General features: G+C 38.5%; 1 protein-coding gene across 2 annotated transcripts in view; it reads left to right on the top strand.

The window, feature by feature from the left end:
• Positions 1 to 333: 333 nt before the first annotated feature.
• Positions 334 to 19,963, top strand: part of zcchc24 (zinc finger, CCHC domain containing 24) — a 44,821-nt gene continuing 25,191 nt past the window's right edge. Inside the window, exons 1-2 of one of the 2 annotated variants that reach the window (XM_030155623.1) lie at positions 334 to 851; positions 4,917 to 5,117. In XM_030155623.1, the coding sequence (XP_030011483.1) occupies positions 612 to 851; positions 4,917 to 5,117 (441 nt within the window). In that variant the 5' untranslated portion in view covers positions 334 to 611. The remainder of the gene's footprint in view (positions 852 to 4,916; positions 5,118 to 19,963) is intronic. The other variant, XM_030155622.1, reaches the window with a different exon arrangement.

Here is a 19,963-nt window from a genome sequence, read left to right as displayed (position 1 = left end):
TGCATGAAAGCGTTAAATTGGTCTGTATGTGGAACCTGAGCCAGAAGGATTCATATCTTAGTGTAATTTTTGCATTTCACAAATTCATCTCGTGGGCCAGACTGGACCCTTTGGAGGGCCGGATTTGGCCCCCGGACCGCATGTTTGACACCTGAGCTTTATACAAACCAAAAACTATGTATTAACCAAATGGGAGAGCTGGGCTGTTGTGTTGATGAGTAGATATTAAAGCAGATGAGCCATTTGTCTCCTGAGCTGAATATTCATCCAGACCATGGACGCAGTCATTGGCCTGCGTGCGCTCTGACGCACAGCCGTACTCATTACATATTCAAAGCGCTCCTCTCTGCCCCGCTGCAATAAAGGCAGATAACGGACCATGGGGAGCAAGGGAAAACTTTTTATACTGACATGTTAGCGCAATGACTTCTGAGTAACATCTAACTGGGACTCGGCTCCCGGCGTGAGGAGGACAGGGCCCTTTACGGGAACAAAAAGGAGCACTTGCCATCTGCCGGGACACGGGGAAACGAGACTGAAGACGGCTGAAGAGTTGAGAGCAGTCCAAGAATCAGCGGTGGAAAATCTAGTCTGTCCATTTGAATTAAAAGATGAGCTTGTTGTCTGCCATAGACACGAGTGCGTCCGTGTACCAGCCTGCGCAACTGCTCAACTGGGTCTACCTCTCCTTACAAGACCCCCACCAGACCAGCGCCTTTGACGCATTCAGACCCGAACCCAACTCTTCCCACCCGGATCTCAGTTTCAGCAAGACTCCCGCAGCGGGGGACTTGAGCTCTTCCCTGAACTCCAACTATCTCAACAACTTCTTTCAGCTGCAGCGGAATGAGGTGAACGATGGCATGGCTGTATGTGAGGAGTGGAGGTAGTGGGGTTGTAGTTGAGGACAGAGACTTTAGAGACTTTTGCATGTCTGCTCCACAAATGTTTCAGCATGTACACCACTGGCTATTCTAGTAGGATACACATAACCGCCATGACATTTCTCAACATGTAACCTACTAATATCACTCCAACATTTTGGTGTACAAATGACTTTTTATAGACAGATATTTAAACAACCCTATAAATTAAGAATTACAGGCTAAGGGGTCATAATGTCAACTTTTGAAGAATTTATTTGGATTTTACAGCAAAAACAGGAACATGGAGAGGCAATATCAAAGTAATGAGTCTGAAAAGTCAAGCAGCATTTAGTTGTCTATTATCATGACTGATTTTTAGAAAAAAAAAAAAAAGACAGATAAGGATAAAGTATATCAGTTTGTCTTAAAGCTTTATTAACTAGAATCTGAATCATACACAGTAAATATTCATGTTATTTCACTTGTCAGCATGGTAAAGAATTTGCTTTAAAATATGTTTAAAGTTTTGGATTTGCTTCATGCTTTACAAAGAGGCATCTTTAATGAGAAACATCAGAGTTAGAGGGACATGGATGAAAATAGATTCCCCTGAACGCCTCGCTCTGGAGAGAGCTGGTCACTGCAGCTCCATGCAGAGGACAGTTTCTCCAAATAGACCAGGTTGTGCAAACAAAATCAGTCCTTGTTTACATATTATCTATTTTTATAGTTCAGTGTAATTTTAGGGACAAACATGCTGATAATGTATACAGGGTGCAAATTTGATACTGCAGACCATACTGTGCAGTGACCCCACCCACAGGCCCCCCCACACACACACACATAGTAATCACATACTTTGGGGAAATGGTAGCATAAAGGATTTGCAGTAAAGTTCCCAGTGTGTTGATTACACTCCACATGAGTTCTTCAGATCTGCCTTTCTGTGTTGTAATGTTTTGGAAACACTATATTAGATGGATAGTGCAGTCACCATTTAGAGCCAGTGTGCGTTATTATGGAGGTAACCATAGAGGCTTTTGAAGTCATTTAACATGAAACAGTCCTCTGCATAATGGGTATGCACATTGCACACAATTGTGTAATGCCATTCAGTCCTCATGAGTATAAAGTGTTTCAAATGGAGAGGATGTACATACAGTCTGGAAGTGGTTTAAGGGTATGGGGAGGGGGACATTTTGCAACATACTGTACCTGCTAAGCCAAGTTAAATAAACCTCTGCAGAGATTCGATGAGATGAGTAATTCGAAATGAAGTTGTTTTTGCAGTGGAGGATCATATAACAGTTGACATGAAATAGAAATACATTTATGCATTTGGTGTTTATTGGGAACTCACACTGTGGCATGAGTCCAGTATGCTTGCCACAATCCCAGCTGTTGACAGCTTTTAAGTGTTTGTTACTTCTCTCACTCGTAACACAGTTCCAGAGTATGAAGACAAATACTTTTTTTTTTCCTCTTTCAGGACCATGTGTTTGTCTATTCTAATTGCAGTCGGTCCATTAATCTAACCATTTAACAGTTTCATTTGTGACTGCTCTTTGATTTACTCCACCGATCAGTCAACTTTAAAGTTTCCACAAGGCACCAGTTTGAGCACAACAGTGTGTGATTCCCCCCTGCAGTGTGATGACACATCCCTGGAACTGTGAAAACATTTACAGATCTGCTACAGTTGTTTATCTCTCTCTCATACAGAGGACATCATTACCAGTTTAATCACAACCAGTTTAATTATACTGGTGAGCAAACAAATACACATCCACCACCTCGCAAATAAACATATATCCTCCTTTTGTCTCATCACTCTCTCACACACAGACACTCAAAATAAACAAACAATCCCACCCGCCATTAGCAGATCTGTGTGAAATCTGCTTCCTTTGGGCTGACAGTAGGAGGTCGAGGGCCAAACTGAAGAGACAAGTATAAACTGAGGAAGAAATAAGCACACAATCTGCAAAAAGACTTTAGAAAACAATTCAATCAATCCACAATCATGCATGTTTTCACAAAGAGCAGTAATACACAACACAGCAATATGCAGAACTGAAACACAAATGGAAAACTTGAGAAACTACAGAGCTGTAACGCCTGATTTATGATGACTAGATGTAATAAATGAACATGAGTCTTGGAGCTGGAGCTGGTTAGCAAGGCAATCTTACAGCCTGAAGATAAAGATTTGGATTTAGACCCTAGTTTTGTTGCCAATTGTAAAGTTTTTGTGGTGTGCAACATTAGGGAATACATGTTACACTGTAATATCATTTCCCAAACACAAACCTGTATCCCAAACGGAGATATAGCCTTCTGCGATGTGCAAACTTTTATTATGCCAAAGCTCTCCCTGATGGTTTTTCTTGTGATTGCTGTCTCAAGATGTTTTTATTAATGTAGATAACTGTGTGACATTACAGAACAGGGTGGGGAAGCAAAATTTACAATATTTTGAAGCAGGAATTGAAAGACAGTGTATGACCAATTAGTTTATTGAAAGTCATGAGAATTTATTTGCCACAAGAAAATTTACATAATAGAAAATGTTTTTATGTTTCTATGTGTCCTCCTTCTTTCTCAATAACTGCCTTCACACGCTTCCTGAAACTTGCGCAAGTGTTCCTCAAATATTGGGGTGACAACTTCTCCCATTCTTCTTTAATAGTATCTTCCAGACTTTCTCGTAATAGTTTTGCTCATAGTCATTCTCTTCTTTACATTATAAACAGTCTTTATGGACACTCCAACTATTTTTTAAATCTCCTTTGGTATGACGAGTGCATTCAGCAAATCACACACTCTTTGACGTTTGCTTTCCTGATTACTCATATGGGCAAAAGTTTCTGAAAAGGTATGGATAATAGTGTTAGGTATGATTATGACATCAATATATGTTTGGTTTCAAAACAATTGACGTAGTGCCTGCTGAGAAAAAACAACTAAATGTTCATTGTAAATTTTGCTTCCCCACCCTGTATATAGTCGCAGAAAAAATTATTAGACCATCCCTTGTTTTCTTCCATTTCCTGTTCATTTTAATGCCTGGTACAACTAAAGGTACATTTGTTTGGACAAATATAATGATAACATCAAAAATAGCTCATAAGAGTTTAATTTCAGAGCTGATATCTATCCATTTTCCACGTTTTCTTGATAATAACCAAAATCACTTCAGTTCTTACATCACTATCTATGGCATTGTACAGACAAAAACAGTGCTTTTAGGCATTCCATGTTTTCTTTTCTGTCTGTTTTAGTCACATGATACACACAGGACTTAGTACTTGATTGCATAACCATTGTTTTTGATGACTTTTGATGGTCTAATAATTTTTTCCACAACTGTAGTCTCTACGCAACGTCTCAAATGAATATTGTTGTGCCTTAAAAAGAGCATAACTTTACCCACAGTCTGTTTTCTGTCTGTATTTCTGGATTGTCTTTGAGCAGAGGAAGACATGAAGAAAAAAAAGAACTGCAGGCTATGTTCCTCCTGCTATTAATATTCAGAGGGCATCTTCTATGAATGCACTGGGACACTGGCATGCAACACTGCATTTGGTGGCTCGGAGCGGACTACAAACACTGACCATGGCTAGTTTACTGCCAACAGTACATGGTGACATTGCTGATGTTCCACAGGCTGGCAAAGGAACATACCTCCCATCTTGTTTACAATGAGTCATCTTCGGTATAGTCCTGTCTTTCTCTGTGGACATGCTCAGTACTTTTCCAGCTCATGAGCACAGCTGGGCCTCTCGCCAGATGTTCTGAGTTTAATGAGAGAAATGATCTTGGAAGGTTTCTTGTTAGATTTTTTTTTTTTTTTTCTCATAACAGCAAAGTAGAAGAGAGTTCACTGGAAGGCGTCTCGAAACACATCAAATTAGAGATGCTGTGTGTTTGGTAATGTGGTCTGATATGTTTCACTCCTTACTGATTGATTGGAGTTGTGTGTAAATGTGTAATTTAAAAGATTATGTAAAATTAAACCTGGGTTTTGTTCTGTTGTTGTTGTTTTTTTAGGCCTTAAACAACAATGTGTACAAGAATGTGTCACCCTACGGCTCCCTGAACAACATTGTGGATGGACTCAACTCCCTGACGGACCATTTCTCAGACCTTTCCCTTTCTTCAGAGCCAAGGAAGCCTAACAAGAGGCCCCCGCCCAACTATTTATGCCATCTATGCTTCAACAAGGGCCATTACATCAAAGATTGCCCTCAGGTGAGAACATCATTTACATGTACATTACATAATCTCCACTGATGCACATACAACTCCATTAATGAATTATGAAGTGGGTGTTTGGCAGTGTTTTATCTCTAAATGTGTGGGTTTTTTAGTGTCGTTTCATTCATGCTTGGTTTATAGCCTATGATATATGTGCTGGGTCCAGCCAGTTCCTGTGTCTCTGTCTTTCTCCCTCTCCCTGTTTCTCGCTCTCTCACTGGCTCCGGTCTGACCTACTTGTTAAACAGGCCGGCCACTGTCTTCTGTAGTCATGTGTGTGTGAATGTGTGTGCTTGTGTGCATCTTAACTGCCACAGAACTGAAGAACCTGAAAGGATTCGTTAGAAATATGATAAATATAGTTGGGCCAGTCCTATAGTAGAAGGGAGGCTCTTTATCTGTGTTTTGCAATGCATTATCATGTTAGGGCCTCACAAATTTTAGTATTTTTTATTTGTATATTAATCTCGTGGACTGTATACAATTAGTGGACGAATTTCACCTTCAAAGTTTGGTTTTCAGTGAGGCATGAAGGGTGAACCTCACCAAGTTAATGCTAACTTAGTATAAACACTGACTGCAGTGCTAATACACACTGCTAATATATATACTGCAAAGTAATTTTATCTCCTTGATAAATGTTGGCACATACATTTGTCATTGATTGTCATTCATTACAACAGTAATGTCAACTTTGTGAAATGCTTAAATATACTAATTAGCACTAGCTGGTCTAATTAGCGCAGTAGCAAAAAGACCATATGATCCAATACAAATTTATGTTACTATTCGATAATGTTGCTAATATACACTACCAAGTATTGTAATCAAATAGGAGTAAACTTTATGACAGAAGCTTCTAATCATCTTGTTAGTTAAACAGAAAGACGGTAGTGTGTCTGTTAGAGATTTTTTGGCCTTGATATATTTCACCAATGAAAGAATTCAGTTTATGTTGAGCTGTCATGAACAGAAACAGACCAAAACTAGACTGGAAGCATGTTTACTTTTACTGTAAAGTTGCAAATTTTAACATAGCTCGAGGATGGACTCGCTTTTGTAGACACCCTCAAGTGGTCACTCAGAGAAGTGCAGTTTTTGTCACTGGCACTGGCTTCATCCTTCATTTCCATCCTTGGAGGTTACAGCTTGATTAATCCACAAAGATCACTCACATTACTCTTCTTCTCCCCAGTGATTCAGTCTGTTATGACACAAGTATTAATGCGAGGTCTGTCAAATCAATCTTGAGCCTTAGTGGGGAGGTTAGATGCACACTAGTGTGTGACTAATGTTGTGAATGCTGTTGTCATCTGCAGAAACCTAAACTCATCTCACAAAGCAAGATGAGGAAATTTAGGCTTTAAATTGTCACAGCTCATTTCCGTAAAATGGAAATGGTCTGGGGATAAACATCTGTAAATAAACAAGGTAAAACGAGTAGAAACCCCTTTGGTGTAGTCGTTAAGTAAGTCCACATCTACATATAAACATGTTTTCAAATATCAAATACTGATATTGTGATTGTGTAATTGTAGGAGAGCTATTGTGGTGGATCTGTTATTGTGCTGTTTTAACATATTTACATGAAGTCTTGTAAAAGCAAATTTCCTGTTTGAAATTGTGCCCTGGATTGGTTTGATTTCATAAGACAAGCACAATCAGCCATAATTGCGGAATTTTTACACAAAGTTGTTTTTTGTTGCACTCATGGTGCCTAATTATTTCTTCTTCTTCTTCTTTCTTCCTCTTCTGGCTCTCCCCTTGTTTCTTCTTTCCCATTGAGGAGCAATAGCCTAACCCTTGCTCTGAGTTTCTTTTGCATGGAATGGTAATAAGGAGCAGATGTGAGATTAAAATGCTTTGACTCGCTTTATGACATATGATGGCTGGTCTCAGGAGGTCTGTAAAAGACCTGTGTGCTGATGAAATATCTCCTGGACAGCTCCAAATCCCAATGTGTGGGAATTAGATCATCTATTGACAACACCAACGGGAGTTTGGGGCAGTAGTATATCATGCATCATGTAACGTTTACCTTCATTTTTCTTAGTAATTCTGTCGTTGTGGATGAGAGCATTGATCAAATAATACTGAAAATCAACATGCAACAGGTGTATAGTGAGTAATAAATACTCTAGGATGTTTATCTTTTCCATATGAGCATTTTTTCTTAAAGCATACATATTAATGCACATTCTATACTGTTTAACTCATGATCTCCAGTGTATTATTTATAAAAGAAAGAAGCTATGAAATCAATCTTGCTATCGATGTAAACGTTCAGGGCTGGAACTGAAAATCACACTCAGACGACTTCTGCTTTATATTTCAGCTGTTCGTTAAACTGCCAACAGTAACTCAAATAGCTGCAGTCTCCAAATGGTCTCCACACCTACACAGTTCAACACCATCTTGGTTATTTAGGTCTCTCAGGGGCTTTTTCACTATAAATTTCCTGTATATTCATGCTACATCACTTACTCTATAGCTCAGTCACCTGTCATTGAATGCTTTGGCAAAGGGTACTTCAGCCTTCCATAACCACTTGAAGACCCAAATAACAGATGTGTCATGCATTTTGCAATAAGAACATTTTAATAGCAAGACTATGAGACTTGTCCGTTTCCTCGGCCAAGACTTTTTTCCAAACAATACAGTATGTTCTTGTTCTAAATTGTCATGACATTGCTACATCAGGTGGAATAATTCACTGTGAAGTCTCGGCTATCTGCATACACTGGATTGCATGAGGATGTCTCTACTAATACTTTGTCCTTTCCAGAGGTGCTTTGCCAATGAAAACAAAGGGCTCCTGCTTCACACAGCATATCTGAGTTTGTCACCCACACCCAGGCACATACTGATGACATGTACAAGTTTCTTCTACCTTGGCTCAACATGACTGAATGTGTTGTTCGGTTCAGTTAGTCCTGCATAGCCAGACCTATGTCCACACTTAATTTTAGCGCTGTACCAGCAGTGGAGAAAAGTCTGACTGAACCCTGTAACCATCTGGAATAGGGGGGAAAACTCTGTGGCTCGTCGTCATCGCAGTCATCGTGGGCAGCACTAAGCCGAGAATGTAACGATACTGGCTTTCCAGCGAGTGCTGAGGGTAAACTAGTATTGTTGGATTATTAGCATATGTAAGCTTTGGCATTAAAATGGATAAATCTCAGCAAAAGAAACCACTACAAATAACCAAGAAGGCCTGCCTTATTGGACAATCTCTCCATTTTCAGTATGCAGCTTGCTGTTGTTTCACATAATGTAGCAGTCACTTATACATAGTTCAAGGGGGGCAGAATTCTGACTGAAACGGTGGCAAACTTCATCCAGCAGACTTCCTCTGAGTCAGATTGTGGTCTAGTTGACCTTAGGTTAAAGCTGACTCATTAGAAAGGTGCACTGGTGTGGTGAATGGATGTCACATCAAGAAATATCTTCATTTGGAAAGTTGTTTTACTACTGTCTACCTGTTTCAACATTTCTTCCAATAGTGTGAATCAACAAAGTTTTGATTTAAATAACTGTGGTTGCTGAAAAAAATGCATTAAAATTACAATGAAAACTATGCATTAATTAAACAAACTGATTTGAATCACATGTGATTATGTGGTTTAACTTCTTTAGAGTGAGTGCCATGTTTGCCACTGCTATGAAGTCCTGACAGCTGAAGAACATTTAATGTTATAAAGTAGGTTCTACTGTGTTTTGTTGTGCAACACATGGTAGTTCATCACCAACATGTGCAGTTCTGTGTCTGGTTAGCTTGTTAGTAAGGTTTTTGTTAAAACAATGGAGAGCATGACAGAGATAGCTCACTATTTGCCTCTTCCTGTATTATATAACAAGATTTTTTGTCATTGTGGTTGGCTTGTGGCTTTTATAGAAGTACATTGTCAGAAAAATAGTCCTCCAATTTTTGCATATGACACTAACCTGTACCCTAATCATTCACATACTGTAGGTTTAACTTGTTTATGATTTTATTTACCCATCTATCAAGTATATCAGCCTTTATTGTGGTAAATAGACCAAAGATTGCAACACCTTGTACTGTTGTTTTTTTAAGACTACAGTTTTTACCCGCTTCAGAGAAATATTGACATAAAGATCTTATGTCATACCATTCTGTCAAATATCAAGATATTATTTTCTCCATATAGCCCAGCCCTAGTTATAAGTCAAAAGGAGTTAGGCAATTGAATAGTTGAGGTTATGAAAGTGTTCTTGCGTTACTTTGCAGGAGACTGTGCTGAAAGAATTATTTTTCAGGGAACTCTTGGTAGTTGAGTGAAAGCCACAGGCCTGGCAGCAGCTGCCCAGCGCTCCCTGTCATGGGGACAGAGGTGTTATGTAAACTCTCTTTTATTCGGAAAATGAGGTCGCTCCCCCAGTTATGAGCAGAATGCCCATCACTGCCACGTTTTGGCCGCCTTCCAAGATGTCTTCCACTTGAACTCATGATTTGGTTTTGTTCTTTGGACTAATCCTTCTAACAGATGGCCCCGCCCCTGATTCGAGTGATCAGAATGATGCATTGAATGACATCTTCTTGCTATGTCTCCCAGTAGAAAGATTAATTCATGGAAAAAGTCTTTGCTGGAATGCAGGTTTGTGGGTATGTGGGGGTGGCTCCTTCAGCTGTGTGTGCGTGATTGTATTTGTCTATGTCCTGCAAAGGACTCCTGAGTTATATGTCCTATTCCTGGTTGTAATACATTCCCTTGTTTCACTCCTTTAAATCATATCTTCCTGGGCATCCCTGTTTTTGCGTCTGCAGCTATTTCAACATTTCACAAAAGGCGTCACCCAAAAATCTTAACATTTCTAAGCTCTTTTTTTTTACTGCTTTGTCCGTTTTTGTACACTAAGTACTCTTTATTTTTCTTATTACAACACTGCTGTGAAGCCTAATATAATTTATTATACATTAAGCAGTAATACGTGGAATGTCCTTATGAAGACATCTGTAAAGGAGAACAAGAAGAGCAGGGCCAAGAGAATCAGAGATCACAGTTACTGTGTTGATCAGAAACACATGAAGCCCATTGATCCACATACAGAGCTTTCTTTATCACACAAGAATAATGTGCCTTTTGTTCAGATTGTTATGGCGGCTGTGGAATGTGTGTGTATATATAGCATCAATTTCAAACTTTATTTTTTTCTTCATTTTATCGCTATTTATTTCTGCAGTGATGTCTCTTCTAAGATATTTGCACCCAACATGTGCTCACAGGGAGCTGACATGGACTAAAATATGACCCACGTGAAAGAGGTGTTAAAGTTAATTAAATTATTCAAGTTACACAGAGGGATGGGAATAGGAGGAAAGTGCATGAATTTCAAATGAACGTCCGATTTCAGTTTGATAAGTGCAAGTGCTGACATTTCCTCCCTCCTGTGTCCCTGTCAATCTTCCCCTTGTCACATTTATCTGACTGTGACCATATGTCAATACACCGTGATGAGCCCCACACCTCATGTAGTGGTGATTTCAGGAGCAGCATGTCTGTGTTTTGTGACAAATGGTCAGTATAATCTCCTATTACAGAGCAGGCTTGATGTTAGCTGTAAAGTACCGTCCTCTTCACACCAGAGACTAATCACACCCTGAGTAATGTGTTCTTTGCCAAAATGTATGCTTTTGTTTCGGTTTGCGGTAATAAACTTAATGACTTGTCATTATTGCTACTCGCTTTGTCTGCTACAGTAAACAGAGGTGGTTGTTGTTTTGACAAAAGCACTTTGGTTTCAAATCTTACGATGTTTGCATTGGACAGAATGGTGGTCCTTTTCCAAACTGGCTGGCACTCATGCTGGGATAATTGTGCAACCACTTTGTTTTAATGCTTCAGTTTGTTGTGGTACTTAGGGATGGGGGTAGACTGGGAAGATAATATGCTATATTGCAAGTTTCTACTACGCTGTCACATCACAACTGATTCTTCACTTCTGGAAAACACGTCTTTAAGTGTAATGTAGGCAAGCCCCCATTTCCTTTTCTGTGTACCACCAACAATTACGCATTAATTGAATCAGGTTAAGGTTCACAGATGATTTTTCAAGATTTTACAGATATACTGATCTTGGCTTTTATATAAAAATTAGGGCTAACTTAAAGACATTCACTGGGTTCAGATTTAGGGGGATTTAGGATGATGTAGGTGCAGTTACGTTAGAGCAGTGGTTCTCAAAATTTTTACAGTAGAATACTTCCTGAAGTATATTTTTTAGCCAAGTACCCCCAACTCTCGCTTCAGCATTTTTGATTGAAAAAAAACATTAAGCAAAATTTGTTCCCATGCCAAATGTGTCTGTTTATATTTTCTAAACTTTGTAAACAAACAACATATATTTAACTGTAATATATAAAAATTAACACATTTTTTAAAGTAAATTTTCTGTGCAGAATATAAACTGATAAGTGCCCTCTTTCATTGATAAGAAAAATAAATAAATTGGTCATTAATTAATAAATTAACCTTTCATCAGCAAAAAATAATTACTTAGATATTCAAATAAACTCATTTTGAAAAATATAAAATAAAAATATTTTTAAAATGTTACTAAAGCTTAAACAAGATGATTGACAGTAAAACTATTATATGAATGTATTTATTGTGTTCTCATTGCTTATTGTGTATTCAGTATATGATGACTTATTTAATGTATTTAAAAAAAAAATAATAAAAATTCAAGTATCCCCTGGGCTTCTTCCAAGTACTCCTGGGGGTACTTGGTACCACCTATGTTTAGGGATGCACTAATGGATTTTGTGTATGGAGTTATTGTTCCCTTCACTAGACAGTCCAGAACATACAAAAAAAACACTGGCTCTAATTAGGGCCTTAGGTGTATTTTTTCTGGGTTTTTTTTTGCACTAAACAACTCACCTCTAAACATTACACATTGAACCTTTAATGTATGTCTTTTCCATTGGTTGCTTAATCTTGTTGGTCACTTCTTGGCTCTTGTTGGTCACGTTCAATAAATTGTGCATAAATGTCATGGTTTGCAGCCCTTTTCATAATGAATACATCACTATCTTTTAAAAATGCATTAAGTTAGAGGGCTACATGGACGGTTTCCAGCTTTATAATCTTTTTCAGAGCCACGCAATAATGAATAGCAACTGAAAAATCCATGAATTAATATTGATTCAATTTGAGAAACCACTGACATCATAAATCATATAAAAATTCTTACAGTTTGGTGTAGGGTTGTACTTCCAGCTACTAAACACTATAATAGTTGTATTTGAAGTGTCTTATTTATAATTTTCTTAGAGGGATTTATAGGGGAGAGCAGTTTTAATCACATTATATTTCATTTTTTTTGCCCTGGTTCATAGATTGGATGTGCCTCTCATTCTATACACACATAACAACAAACTCCCAGCATTATTCAAGGTCAGTTTTAATTTTCCTGCAGTCTAGCTTTCATCTCATATCAAAAAAAGTTCTACTGTATGCCTCTGGTAAAATATTTGTTGACTGTTATAGTGGAAAAATGATGTTAAATTGTCTAAAATAGGCTGCTTTCTGTCTTTGAGAGTTCATCCAGTGCTGATGAGTCAGTTTTAACAGGTATACTGTTAGTCAATCACAGAATATGTGGTCTTAATGTAACTGCAGACATTTGCTGTCCCCCTGAGGCCAATGTTCCTGGGAGGGGAGAGAACATAGATCCTCCATCTGTACATTTTTTCTAATCTCTATTTATCTAACTCTTGCCTTCACTGAATGATATCTGTAGTTTAATGCGGTATTTACATTTTACTCTGCCTGCACCAGCTGTTTTCTGTCTTTAGTCTTTGTCTCATTCTTTCCCTCTTTGTCCGTCCTGCAGTGTGTTAACCCTGCCGATAAACAATCTTTCAACACCGCAGTCACACTTCAACATTTGTCATAACAGAATGCTTCACATTTTACCCCCATGATCTTTGTGCCCTAAGGCCAATTTGGACATGGTTGCAGTAATTTGCTGTGGCAGACAGGCAGTTTGGATGTTTCAGCGTCATGGCATGGAGGGCTATTGAATTTGCCTGTGTCAGAGACAGAGAGTGTATAGTTCGACAGCCTCACAAGGCCACAAACACTCAGAGCCATGCAGCGAGCCAGCGAAAGGGGAGTGAGAGCGCTTCCCCTGAAAGGAAATCAAAGTTAAAAGAATGATAAAAGTGCGGTTTCCTGCCAGCTGGTTTGTGTTCTGTACAGAAATCCCATTCTTCCTCTCAGTTTTTGCTGAGACAACAATTGCAGCACTTCCTGTTTTGGTAACCGTGACACTTAACCCCATCTCTGTGGTGTGTACCACAGATTATGGATGCTCCAAACTGATTATGTAAGTATATGCAGTGAGCCTACATAGTTTAATATAAGTATTTGGTAACACATAATCACCACTAACTGGTTGCTTATTACCATATATATTAACAGCATATTGAGTCTTTAGTAATTCATTAAAAGGATTTATTTATGCTTTATTCTTTGTGGCCATATTCTATAGTTCTTCACAACCTTCTGAATACTAAGGTGCCATGCAGAATAAGACATGAGTAAGTGTATCATAGTTACTAATAAAGAGCCGATATGGTACTAGTATGTGTGCCAAAAAGCCATTAGTTAATTATGATTTTATGTAACTCAATATACAGAGATATATAAAATATAAGTAAAACTTATGTTATATATGTTTTACAATCCAGCTGTTATGTAAGAAGTTTAAGATACAGCTGAGGGTAAAACAAAATAACATTAACATGAATTATGTAAGCTAGTTCACACATTCATTTTAAAGCCATTTTTAGCAGGATCATGACAAAGGAGATACCATTCACTCTGTTTTAAATGGTTCTGATTTAACATGATATATTTCAGATTGAAGACAGCATCTTCATTAGAAAATTCTAAATTTAGTGTGCTTAGTTTTTACAGTGTCAACACTTTGGCTTTTTTTTCAACACAAATCCAGTGCCACAGGGGTGAGCAACCACACACTGAGACGTCAGGAACCTGAACAGGATGGTTGTCTTTTACTGAAGATAGAGGGGTCAGAGTAGGAGTTGTAGGAGTTAGCTTCTCTTCTCTGAGCCAGTAGTAGTACCAATCAAGGAGACGACTGGTGACAGATCTCTGGAACCGAGGGCAGTTTTGTGCCAAAGTCATAGGTCGCCTTTAGCTTTGTTGTTTTTGCAGGGTTGTGAAGAACATAGATTTGTATTTATTTGTCTTTTTTTTTTAAAGATAAACAAGAAAATTGAGGAAATTTGTGCATAGTGTGAAAATGAAGTTCTCTTAAATATTCTTGTTGTACATTATACTAAGCTTCGTGCAAAACATCACAGAGTTTTTCTTTGCACTTGTGCTTTCTCTCTTTTCCCTGTCCAGATGATCCCATGGAGCTTCTACATTATTTATATTCCAATAAAACTGCTTTTTTATTTATACACCAAGGACATGGAATCAATTACGAAACATCATTTCACTGGGAACTCAGCCTTGTTTAAGTACCTTTAAAGATACTGAACATATTGTTCCGTGTTCAGTGGTCTGCTTTATATAAACCTCTGTTGAGGATGTGAGCTATGGATGTAATTGGAAGGATTTTATTCTTTGTTTTGCTATATTTTTATGATGGTTTTATGTATTTAATGTGTTTTATATGTGAAGTTGTTTTTGTTGTGAAATGACAGATCTCACTGGAAAGAAAGAAAGAAAGAAAGAAAGAAAGAAAGAAAGAAAGAAAGAAAGAAAGAAAGAAACAAAGAAACAAAGAAACAAAGAAAGACATATGTCTTAGTATTTTCCAGTTCATATGTTGATACATATGCAAATACATATACAGTATATGGTTGTTATAATCTTGCAGAGCCAGCACAGATATAATATTTTTTTTTTTTACTCATTTATTTTGTTGGATACCACAGTCATGTCCATCAGCATTGCTGCCATAGTGGATCAATTAAGACTGACCTTTAAATAAATTTAATTCTGGATAAAATGCAGTACATCCTTAACAATTCTTTATCAGTTTCAGTTGTTGAATTGCTTTTATATTCAAGGGTTGATAGTTTTACAGATCAGTCTTGACCAGTCCTTTATAGTGCACAGGTTGATGTGTTACAGCAAACACTGAAGCTTCATATATGTGTCTATGATATAAACAAAACTGCCAATAAAACATTCAATATACAATCCAATATTTGTTAGATCTCTAGTTCAGATTTGACCTCTGATAATACATCTGAAATCTGGTCTAGATAATAAATAGACAATAAATACTAATATTATCTCATGTAAACGCTGATGGTATAATTGCCCATCATTATATCAGTATTGTCAACATGTATCTGTTATGTCATCTGTTTCTGTGTCTCTTAATGACATTAAATATAACATCATACCATATGTGTTGTATTTTTGAAAGCACTGAACCCCTTGTACATTCACCCTGGACCTGCTGCTAATTGTCGCGTTTATCTACAAAGTTGATCGGTATGTAGTTGAACTAATCACAGCTCATAACAGTGACGATTCTTCTCACATGTGAACAACAGAGATTTTTGAGTCATACCAGACAGGCTGACAGAGAGGATGGACAAACGGACAGACCGACAGACAGGGACACTGTGAAGCTGCGAGCGCTGGCACAGAGGACTCGATTTGGTGTCAAGAGATCAGGGGCTGACACTGCTGGCTTTGTGCTGTGCCTGAATGGGCACCTTAGGGAGAGACTGTGGTTCTGAATGGGCACCATTGGGGGAAGCCCTAGTGGTGGGAATGGAGGCTGGTAATTAAGGCAGTCTTTGTACGCCTGTAGGATCTGCTAGACAGAGAGGTCAGGAAGGCAGGCTGGTATTGTTTCCCCAGCAGGGCCCTCGCTGCATCACGGTGGTGCGTCAGACTCAAGTATGTTTGGACAGAGTCTTGGATCTTAAAAAAAAAGAATTACAGCAACAAACCACACAGGAGGCCCTATATAGTCTGTTTGTCTACATGTCAACATATAGACTATAAAGGCCTCTCCTGAGCTTTTGATGTTCTTACCGTTTTTCCTCCTGCTCTTTTTATGTTTTAGTATCCTGATGGAATCCCTTACATAGGATCACACATCAGCGCCCTCCTGGAGTTCACCATAGATTAAAACACAGCTGTGGTCAAACATGTGGAGTCACAAGACTGTTTATTCTTAACAGAGGCGTTCATAACATCTATTTATATTGAACTTTTCTACAATTGGTACTCAAAGCTCTTTATTGTGAGTCTCTTCCACCCATTTGCACACACATTGACTTAGGCTATATTCAGACTTCAGGCAAATGTGGCCCAAATCTGATTTTTTTGCCCATATGTGACCTGCATCTGATCTGTTAAATACAGTTTGAACAGCGCAAATCCAACCCAGGTCATTTTCATATGTGGTCCTAAATCTGATACGTTGCAATACGACTTCAGTCTTAACAGCCAGGTCACATTTATCCGACCTTAATGACACTGAAATGCAACAAACGTCACAAAGGAGTGTCACTTCCGTAAACACAGTGCATGCCTGCGTGGTCATGTATTACGTCAGGACCTCTTTTGTGCATGTGGGTCACTCTAGGGTCGCATTCAGTTCATACTCAAAACTGATAGAAGTCGCACTTCACCAAAAAATCTGAATTTTGCATTACGACCTGCTGTCTGAACGTAGCTTTAAAGACAGGAACCAGGGAACGAGCTGCCAACCAAGGTTATTATCGTTAACAAAAACTAACGAAATGATGAAAACTAGAATTGTAAAAACATTTTCGTTAACTGAACTAAATAAAAACTATAATTAAAAGAAAAAAAAACGATAACTAACTGAAACTGTATTGTGTGTTTACAAAACTTACTAAAACTGATAAAAATTATGGATAAAACTCCCTTCGTTTTCGTCTTTGTCAATGTCGGATTGATACGAAATCGATTTATTTCCCTCAAGCAATTTTAGCTGCTGGCACCATATGATATTTAACTGTCCGTCACTTCTCGTCACTTGTGATTTAGAGTTGTCTTCTGGTCCCCACTCTACCTGGAAACATGGAGACTAAAGTTGGGAGAAAGCAGCAGAGTCCTGTCTGGGATTTATTTGAATTTGATGGTGAAGAAGCTAAAAGATATAAAGAAACTAAAACAAAACTAAAACTAATCATTTAGAAAATAACGAAAACTAATAAAAACTAGCAAATCTGCTCTAAAAACTAATTAAAACTAACTGAATTAAAGAGAAAAAAAAAGCCAAAACTAAATAAAACTAAACTGTAATGAAAAATCCAAAACTATTATAACCTTGCTGCCAACCATCTGATTTGTTGGACAACCTGCTCTACACCATGAGCCACAGCCGAGGCAAAGTCAAAAAGATGTTTTCTTTATTAACTTTATCTAAATCAGTGGTGAAAGAAGCATTCAAATCACTTTATTATGTAATGATATGAATATACAACTGTGAAAATAGTTAACAAGCACACATTTTACACTCAAATGTAAAAATGCCATCAGTTCAATGGACTATAAGTATAAGAAGTAAAAGCATCCATTATGTAATAAAATGGTCCTTGCCATTTCATTCCTGCACTCATGTGTATGTTTCACTGCTGTTGACATTTAAAGTTTAATACATCTGAACTACTCGACAAACTGCGGTTTAATCTACAGCAATGCATCATATTATATAACATCATCATGTGTTTTTGGCGTCACTGTCCTGTGAGAATCGCACAATCTGTAAGAAGTCAAAACCAGCTCAGAAGAACAGTTTTCAGCTTTGTGATGATGTATTTCTCAGCTAATCAAGGGTGTTTCTAAAGATTTAAGAAGCAGGAAATTTACATAAAGGCACCGTTCACCCTTCATTACTTATCTCACAGCTTCAAGCAGTCACTCAAGTACAAACACCTCAAATTTGCATTTAAATACTGTAGAATACTTGAGTATAAGGACTAAGCCACACTCCAGGTTTAACATAAATAACTTAAAAAACAAGAAGCAACACATCTAAAACAGATGAATACATTTTTCAAATAACTTAACATCTTAAATATTTAACAGTAATTTTTTACCTTTCTGCATTAGCAAATGAAATAATAATAAGTGGAAGTGAACCTGTGGAACTGTAGTGTCTTACACCAACACAAATCACACTGAGTTGTTTTTCATCTAAAGGTGAACCAAGCTAATGCTAGAAAACCAAGGTTGGATGATTTAGCACTGATAGTAAAGTTTATGCTTTTCTTCCATTGTAATATTAATTCTTACTGTTTTTCCACAGCATTCACTGCTTTTGGAACCTGTTATTTCAGATATTTTCTCTGTTGCTCCCCTTTTTCTGTCTCTTTTTCTTTAATGCACTGCCCTGTTGTGTGTCGGGAAGTTTCTGGCAGAGTGGGCGGTAGGGGGGGAGGTGCACCATGGGAATGTTTTTACAGAATGACCCCTGATCTTCCTTCCAGTTGCAGCGAAGGCTCTGAAGGCCCTGTGTCTGTCTCTGCTCTAACACTTCCTCAGTCAGGTTAACACAGACCTACAGAGACAATGACGGAGAGCGCAGTCACACAGAGAGTTGTAAACAGATAAGGCTTATCAGGGGGATGCCGAAGACGGATTCTATCAGACAGATTTTCTCTTTCATAGTGTCAGACGGAGATCATCCTCGCTGTGACAAACTGCTGGAGCCACTATCTGTCAACATATTTTATTTCCGAGGAGTTACACAGAAAGAGCCTTTATAGCAAGAGCGTAGAGAAACCATATAGGGCCATAGGTCCAATATAGCACTGACCAAGAGACACTGAGATTAGCAACACACGTGCACACAGTCAGTATACAGTATCTGACGCTGGAGTGACAGTTTACAGAAATATACAAGCACTCAGTCACAGACACATGCACCTACATGCTCATTATTATCCAGGGCGTGCACCCATGCACAGCAGGAGATTGAGCTTCCTCTGTTATATGATGTTTTGTGCACCTCTGTATGCTTCAGCCTGTAGCTCAACCTGCTCTTGTCATTCACTGGCCTGGTAACCCAATGCTGTTGTGCAGCTGCAGTGCTCATTGGGCTTAGTGGGATCACGGCTAAGGCCAAGGCTAGGAGAGGGCAGTCAGAGGAAATTCACACCCACGGTCCCACTTAGCATCAGCCATTTAGGCCTTAGCAAAAAACTACGAGTGTGGGAGTGCAGGAAAAACTGTCCCGCGTCTGTGAAAAGATGTGGAGAAGTGGTGATGGAGCTGAAGTTTTGGGTCCAGCTAAGATGGATGGCAAGGCCCATTTGGCTTGGAAATATGTTGTCTATAAAAGAAGGGGAAAGAGTAAGGATTCTGACAAAAACATCAGCTTTAGAGCAAAATAGAGTGCTGTTAGTGCAATGCAAAACACCCGCATACTCCAGTCTCAGGGGTCTCCATCAGTCATCCAAAAACATGACACTGAGATCCGTGGCCGATTAGAGAAGCTGGGTTGTGGAAATCGAGGAATCTGGGAATAGGGTTTTGGCAAAGTACGTTCTGGCATGGTCATGTTCTCCTGCAGCTGTCTTGGACATGAATGACGTGGGTCTGTTACTGAGGAGAAAACTTTGACGTATACACACTCGCACATACGTGTAGTAGGGGTTTGCGTCGCGTTGCATCGATGAAAACATGCCTGTATTATTTTCCTGCATCAGTTTCAAAGCAAATCCACTCCCAAAGTGCTTAAGGGAGGAAGACGAGTATTTGGAATAACAGCGGTTTTGTTGGAGGAGTGGTGAAACTTCATATTAATCGGCATATTATGTGGGGAATTTCCTTGGAAAT

Source organism: Sphaeramia orbicularis, chromosome 15, assembly GCF_902148855.1.
Source record: "Sphaeramia orbicularis chromosome 15, fSphaOr1.1, whole genome shotgun sequence".
NCBI classification, from domain to species: domain Eukaryota; kingdom Metazoa; phylum Chordata; class Actinopteri; order Kurtiformes; family Apogonidae; genus Sphaeramia; species Sphaeramia orbicularis.
This window is presented reverse-complemented; position numbering and strand designations above follow the sequence as displayed.